Source organism: Triticum dicoccoides, chromosome 1A (assembly GCF_002162155.2).
Source record: "Triticum dicoccoides isolate Atlit2015 ecotype Zavitan chromosome 1A, WEW_v2.0, whole genome shotgun sequence".
NCBI classification, from domain to species: Eukaryota; Viridiplantae; Streptophyta; class Magnoliopsida; order Poales; family Poaceae; genus Triticum; species Triticum dicoccoides.
The window spans coordinates 408,364,998-408,372,075 of record NC_041380.1 but is presented as its reverse complement, the minus strand read 5'-3'; the positions used below and the strand labels follow the sequence as shown (position 1 = coordinate 408,372,075).

Genomic DNA, 7,078 nt, shown 5'->3' with positions numbered 1-7,078 from the left:
GAGGTTAACCGCGCTGGAGAAAGGGGGGAGATTCGAGGCTGCCGTGCGTTTGGGGCCATCTCCCTCCGTTGCTCCTTCGGCTCTTTCCTCTTTTTTTTTTTGGTTGAGAAATGGCTCTTTCCTTAACTAAGCTAGGACTACTAGTCAAGGCCCACACAGAGGGCCGGGCCCACCCACCCGCCCCCGCCCCTTGCTTGTCATCTTCCCCTCCCCTCGCTCCATAGAAGAGCGTGCCCAGCCGCCTGTTCTCCTCCCCTTCTATCTCCTCCTGTCTCTCTCTGCCCCTCCGCTCTGCCGCTCTCTCGAAAGGGGGAGAGAGAGAGGAAGGCAGAGTTCGCTCGCTCGCTTGCACTCCTCAGATTCCCCGCCCGCTCTGCGCTGCTCTGCTCTGCTCTGCTCGCCTGCCGTCCTTCCTTCCTCGCCTGATTGATTCGGTTGCTGCGCGCGCGGGCGCCGAGCTGATTGGGGGGAGTCGGCGCGAGGCGAGGAGCTAGCGGTCGGCTTGGCGGTCCCGAACACCACGGCGGCGGCGGCGGCCATGCGGATCCCGCGGCGGAAGGCCGGGGTGCCGCTCGGCGTGCCCAGCCGGCGGGCGCAGATCGCCGCGGTCTTCGCGCTCGCCGTGCTGCTCGGCGTCTCCGTCCTCTACGACAGCGCCCACATCGCCGCCTCGCTGCGCCGCCACAGCGGCTACAAGACCATCTCCGCCACACCGGCGCAGGCAGTGGGATCGGCGGGGGCGGCCACGGATCGGACCCACCCGCCCCCGCGGCTTGGGGCGGAGGAGGAGGGGGTGTCTAAGTCTGACTCCGGGACGGCAGCGGACGGGTCCTCGCCGGAGACGGGGGTCCTCAAGGAAGTGGTGGGGGAAGGGGGCGGGGCTACCTGCGACATGTACAAGGGGAGGTGGGTGCACGACGAGGAGAACGCGCCCATGTACAAGGAGTCCGACTGCGAGTTCCTCACGGAGCAGGTCACCTGCATGCGCAACGGCCGCCGCAGCGACGAGTACCAGAAGTGGCGGTGGCAGCCTGATGCCTGCGACCTCCCAAGGTACGCTTATTTGTTTTTCTTTGTATGTATTCCCTCTGCCTTCTCCATTTTTTCTAGATACATTCAAAACGTGTTCATGCGCATATGTGTACGCGCTACGCAATGGCCACCGGTTGGTTCTAAAGAAAAAGGTGGGTAGTGTGCTTTCGTTAACTGGAAAGTGAGAGTTTACGCGTGCTACCTACAGTCGTATTGGCCGGCTGGAAGCGGCCAGATCATTTCTGGCATGTTTCTCTTCCTTTCTAATCCAAGTCTACCGAAAATACACTCATGGTACAATGGGTGTTCATGACGATGAAACAATTATGTGGTACCAAACCATGGTTTTGTCCTTGTCAGTTAGTTCAAAGTTTCATCAAGGCATGTGGCTGTTCACATTATAATTATACAGAGAAAACGTTTGGTGCACCTGATTCATTACCTGTGTTTCTTGTTAACTAAGATTGGTATAAGGGGTTCTTTAATTGGTTAGGTGACATAATGGAAGAAGAGAAGAGGCTGCTATATGGTCTTTCTTTAGATAGATTAAGCTATTTAATGGTTGGTAGAGAAGTTCCCTTTGTTACAAGTTGTTGGGTGAGGGGTAGAGGGGTATGGTACAGAGTGGTTTGGAATCTGAAAACAAATAGGAGTTGTTGTCTAACATGACATCACATTGTAAGCTTTGCAAACTTATAACCATTTTGTGTACATAACTGGAGCAGTTTAGAGTTAATATAGCACTTTCTGAACGTATTGCCCTATCGATGTAAGTGAATTGTATCGACGTCAGTATACTAAAGACACCGCCTTCCGCAAAAATTGTATTGAAAGTTAGGTCAACCAACTCTATCTTGTACAATCTTGTTGAATGAACATAGCTAAGAAAAACGTCAGAGCAGGTTTATATGCGATCCTTCAATGTTCATACAATTTGATGGTTTTTGGTGCTGAATTGATCTTTTTTTCTTCTATCAGGTTCGATGCTAAGTTGCTTCTTGAGAAGCTAAGGAACAAAAGAATGATGTTTGTGGGGGATTCACTGAACAGGAACCAGTGGGAGTCCATGGTGTGCCTGGTCCAGTCTGTGGCTCCATGGGATAAGAAAAAGCTTGTCAAGAATGGATCTCTAAATGTGTTCCGCCTTAATGTAAGTATTTGCGCAATATCTACTTCTCTCTGACCTCACTTTGTTTTTCTTCCAATAGAGGTCTGAGGAAACAGTAGTACTAATGATTTGACTAGCAGCAGCTTGGTATGATAGTGATTGTACAAGCATAATTTTTAAAGTTGGGCCAGTGACCATACCAGCCAAGCCACCGAGTCAATATTTTTGTGGTTACATATTATTATTTTGTTAGTTCTTTCGTATTCCAAAAAGGATAGTAATGCCTAAACGTGTTAGCAGTTCCATCCATTAATATTTGACCCTTACAAACATGAGTTTTTGAACTAGGATCTAGTAGAAAAATGTTCTTGTGCATTTCGGAGATGCAGGAGTTTGCTTGAACCGAGTGCAGCAGCTTGTAGGTGGTGTTCCACAGAATAGATGATGATGCATAGTTCACGATGTGTGTTTTTCTTCACTTCTTGCAATCAAGGTGTAGCCTGGTACTGTAGAGGATATAAAATAATCGATGGGAATATGGGAGGTTATGTGAATGGGGTTATGGGGTATAGTGGCTGCTATATGATAGGTCCCTCGGGGCACATGATTGAGACTGTCCTGACCCAGTCTGGGTACCGTTCTGCTATTTTCTTCACTTCTTGCAATCAAGGTGTAGCCTGGTACTGTAGAGGATATAAAATAATCGATGGGAATATGGGAGGTTATGTGAATGGGGTTATGGGGTATAGTGGCTGCTATATGATAGGTCCCTCGGGGCACATGATTGAGACTGTCCTGACCCAGTCTGGGTACCGTTCTGCTATTTTCTTTGTGTACTCCTAGAACTAGAGCCATCCGGTTATTTCAAAACTGTGAGCCTATTTGAAAAAAGTTCATTATGATTTGCAGTCTGTTTCGAAGAGGATGCAGCGAAACATTTGGTTGGATTGTCTGAATCATTTAGTCCTTCATAGATCACGATTAATTAATGAACCGTATTGAAGGGTTGCACCTCAAAATTTTGTCTTCTGTGATCTTTATTTCCCCTAGCCGTGGTTTGATGACTATTGACTCTTGAATATTCTTTGGTATGTATTGACGCGTGAATTACCTGGAATTTTCAGGAGTACAATGCAACGATTGAGTTCTATTGGGCTCCTTTCCTAGTTGAGTCGAACTCAGATGATCCAGACATCCATAGCATCACCGACCGAATGATCACGCCAACATCGATCGCCAAGCATGCAGCAAATTGGATAGGGGTGGACTATTTGATCTTCAACACTTACATTTGGTGGATGAACACCCCGAAGATGAAAATTGTGTGAGTAACTGTTATAATGAAGTCTCAAACCTTATGAACATTAAACCAGTTTGCCTATCCAACCTTGAGAGTAATGTGCATCATGGTATTCTTACACGTGTTGTTTTGACTACAGGCCTGACGGATCCTTCACAAGGAAACCAGTTAAGTACGATGAATTGGATCGTGTGGTTGCGTACCGACAGATCCTCGAGACATGGTCTGGATGGGTAGAAGAGAATGTAGATCCCAAAAGAACAATGGTCTTATTCATGAGTGTGTCACCAGTACATATGCAGTAAGCTCTCTTTGCCCCTGCAAATACACACATAATTCATATCTGCTGCATATATCGAGATTCTTTGGGTGATCCTAGAACATCATGAAGCTGGCTATCTTTAATTAAAATTCCATGTTATCTGCATACATGAAGATTCTTCGGCTAATCCTAGAACATCATGAAACTGACTGTATTTAATTAAAACTCTTTGACTGTTTCTTGCTGCAAATATTCCCCAACAGTGCTATTAGGATGAAAGCGAAGATGTTGGTAGTGCACATGATGTGATACTGTGTTAACTTTTAGACCTTGTACTATTGTTTCGGCATGAATTCTTAGTATAAGGGTACCAGGCTGATGAACAATGGTTGACTTGTTACAGGAGTGAAGGCTGGGGCAGCCCTGACAACATAAAATGCTTCTCTGAGACACAACCAGTGCTAAATTACACAAAAACACTGGATGTCGGCACTGACTGGGATCTTTTCACGGAATCTCATGAAGTGACGAAGGCGATGAAGAAGGTGCCCGTGCACTTCATCAACATAACCGCATTGTCGGAAATCCGCAAGGATGCACACACATCTGTGCACACGCTGCGGCAGGGTAAGCTCCTGACAAAGGAGCAGCAGGCCAACCCACGCAAGTTCGCCGACTGCATCCACTGGTGCCTCCCTGGCTTGCCGGACACATGGAACGAGTTCATTTACGGCCACATTGTGTCGAGCCCTCTACAGCGGCAGATTGAGAATCAATCTGCAAGATGACAATGCATATATATCTGCTACTCCCTCTGTAAACTAATATAAGAGTGTTTAGATCACTATTTTAGTTATCTAAACACTCTTATATTAGTTTACGGAGGGAGTACAAATCTGGTAGTTCCCGTTAGTACGTAAGATGGTAATTGCGGCCATATAATATATATATTTTTTCTAGGTCTAGAAATCTATGCTGTTGGTTCACCTGGGGAGATTGGCTCGAAGGTACGCTCGCAGGATAGCAAACTGTAGCTATAAACAACCAAGATGGCCTGAGAGTTATTATACCGTCTGCTCGCTCTGAGTGTGACTATTTAAGAGGAATGCTTCGATGCTTTTCATCTGAAAAGAATCTTATTTCAGTTGATACTTGTACATATTTCTTTTTTCATCAAACCCTTTTCATGAGAATATTTAACCTTTTGGGCTGGAACAATATTCAAGAGCTTGCGCAGCATAGACTGCACTGATGTGTGATAACAGATGCGTACTTGCACTTCTCTACTACATCACCGCCATTAAAATCTTCTATGTCGAATGCGTTAAAACGACCCAAAAATAACCCCTTCCCGAAAGTTTTACTAGATATGAACCTTTTGCTCAGTGCGCTACACCTTGGCATTCAGGTTGGACATCAATGGCGTTGAGCATCTGGTCCATGTGGCATCGAGTGGATACAACTTATGATGAGCAACTCGTCATTTCTGTTGACAATATTGAAACGGTTGTGCGAATGTACGCACATGAACTAAGTTGAGCAAGTCGTCATTTCTGTTGACAATATTGAAACGCTTGTGCCAATGTACGCACATGAACTAAGTTCTGGACCATACAAGATACTAATGCACACTCTGGCCGAGACCAACGTTAGAAAGAACTGCTAGTAATAACTTTATCTGTTTCAGCGTTCATTGCACAACATTTGTCATTTAAAATATGCCATCATACCAAGTAACAATCATGTTATTGCAACAGAGACTCGCTAGTCGTGTCCTTCCTGATCAAATCGACATGGTGAAATGAGAATTATTATGTTTCCTAATGCTCACATATGAAAAAGATGGACGTCTCATATGAATGGCTGAAGGATTTACTTTCCTTGTCCAAATTGGCCATTGTAGACAGACTGTTCTTTGTGATCCACCACGGACGTGATGAGGTTATCCTCTTTGTCAAAGCAATGCCTGGGCAATCTGTGTAATTTGATGAAGAGTAGCTCTATGCTCTTGTTGCACTTCCTGTTGATGCTCGAACACTTCTACTCGTGATGTGTGATACTTTTTGGAATGACATTGTTGATGTACCAAATGTTTGTTCCATGTCTAAACTGATACTTTTTGGAATGACATTGTTGATGTACCAAATGTTTGTTCCATGTCTAAACTTGTAATGCTATGTTATTATCCATGATCATAATTTTCTGTTCATGCTTTATTTAAGAACTAGCACAAATGCCTGTGCGTTGCGACGGGGCATATATATTTTATTGCACAATACCAATTTTGTGTGACATATATCTTTAGGATACATATTCTACTGTTTAATATCAGGTGTGTGTATCAAATATCTGTTTGAATATCACGTACATCAGGCGATAATGTTTTCCTTTTTTACTATTGAATTACTCCATCCTCCACCCTACATATGTCTCTTTGTGTTTCGTGTCATCTTAGAATGACTCTCTTTCTCTACCGCGTGATCTTTTGATGACTCTCTAAAGAGGTTCATGTTAGCTAGGGTTGCTCGTCTTGATTGGATATTGAATGATGGACATTGCCTCATGTTGTAAGAAATGTTTAAATTTGCATTATTTGAGTTTTCTTTTTGTTGGTTGGTAAATGTGTCTACCGGGAGCAACCTCCAAAAACTTGTATTGTAGGAGTATCAAGGCACATCTACAATAGCTTTATGAGATAGCTTAAGCCACTATTGAATAATACAAAATAAAATTTGACAATCATTTTAATGGGAATATTTACAACACTGCCCTTTAGAAATGCAAACATTCCCACATACCTGGTGTAGAGTATGCAAAGTTCATACATTAAAAAAATGGGTTTCTACGTAAATTTTCAAATATATAACTTAAACATTCATGTAATAACGTGCATGAGAAAAACATGCAATAGAGCGGGAAAAAAACTAAGGGAAAATTAGATGGCAAAGAGATAGATTCCCAAACTATGATTTTAGGCATGGAATATATGATAATACAAAGTCACAATAATTAGCCAAATCTGTAACTATTCTGATGTTGTGCAGAATTTTAGTAATTAACCGTCATATTCAGCAGTAAACTTGTGTGCCTATAATTCCATGCTTGTTCATTTTATAAGTTTTAGGATAGAAATAAACTGTGTATTACCAAGGCCCACATCAGTATACTTCTCCAATTTTCTTAATTTGCACATATCCTCACGGCCATAGTATTGTTTGTTTGATGCACTACCATTGCTTTTGAGCTATCCTGCCTGCCTGAGTTCTTTTTGCCTCTTTGTATGTACGTTGTTCGTTGTCCCGCGTGGCTGGCGCACCTGCTATTGTTTTCTTGTCCAGTCGGGAGTGATCTCATTCCTTCTTTTCCCCACGTTTCA

At 43.8% G+C, this 7,078-nt stretch overlaps 1 protein-coding gene across 3 annotated transcripts; it reads left to right on the top strand.

The window, feature by feature from the left end:
- The first annotated feature begins 230 nt into the window (after nt 1-230).
- LOC119276219 (protein trichome birefringence-like 28) lies at nt 231-4,941 on the top strand. Of its 3 annotated transcripts, none has more exons than XM_037557257.1 (6): nt 231-1,053; nt 2,011-2,182; nt 3,265-3,464; nt 3,580-3,741; nt 4,106-4,508; nt 4,592-4,941. In XM_037557257.1, exons 1-5 carry the CDS (start codon nt 539-541, stop codon nt 4,488-4,490), a joined length of 1,434 nt encoding a protein of 477 aa, XP_037413154.1. In that variant the 5' UTR covers nt 231-538; the 3' UTR covers nt 4,491-4,508; nt 4,592-4,941. The 3 variants fall into 3 exon arrangements, with proteins under 3 accessions (XP_037413154.1, XP_037413146.1, XP_037413140.1); XM_037557249.1 differs by having other exon boundaries at nt 4,106-4,511; nt 4,595-4,941; XM_037557243.1 differs by having other exon boundaries at nt 4,106-4,941.
- Nucleotides 4,942-7,078: the final 2,137 nt, after the last annotated feature.

Bases quoted from the DNA above. Each gene is read 5' to 3' on its own strand.
- LOC119276219 (XM_037557257.1), top strand. From the start codon at position 539: ATGCGGATCCCGCGGCGGAAGGCCGGGGTGCCGCTCGGCGTGCCCAGC. The intron at 1,054-2,010 runs GTACGCTTATTT...TTCTTCTATCAG, and splicing joins GATGCCTGCGACCTCCCAAG to GTTCGATGCTAAGTTGCTTC. The intron at 2,183-3,264 runs GTAAGTATTTGC...TGGAATTTTCAG, and splicing joins TAAATGTGTTCCGCCTTAAT to GAGTACAATGCAACGATTGA.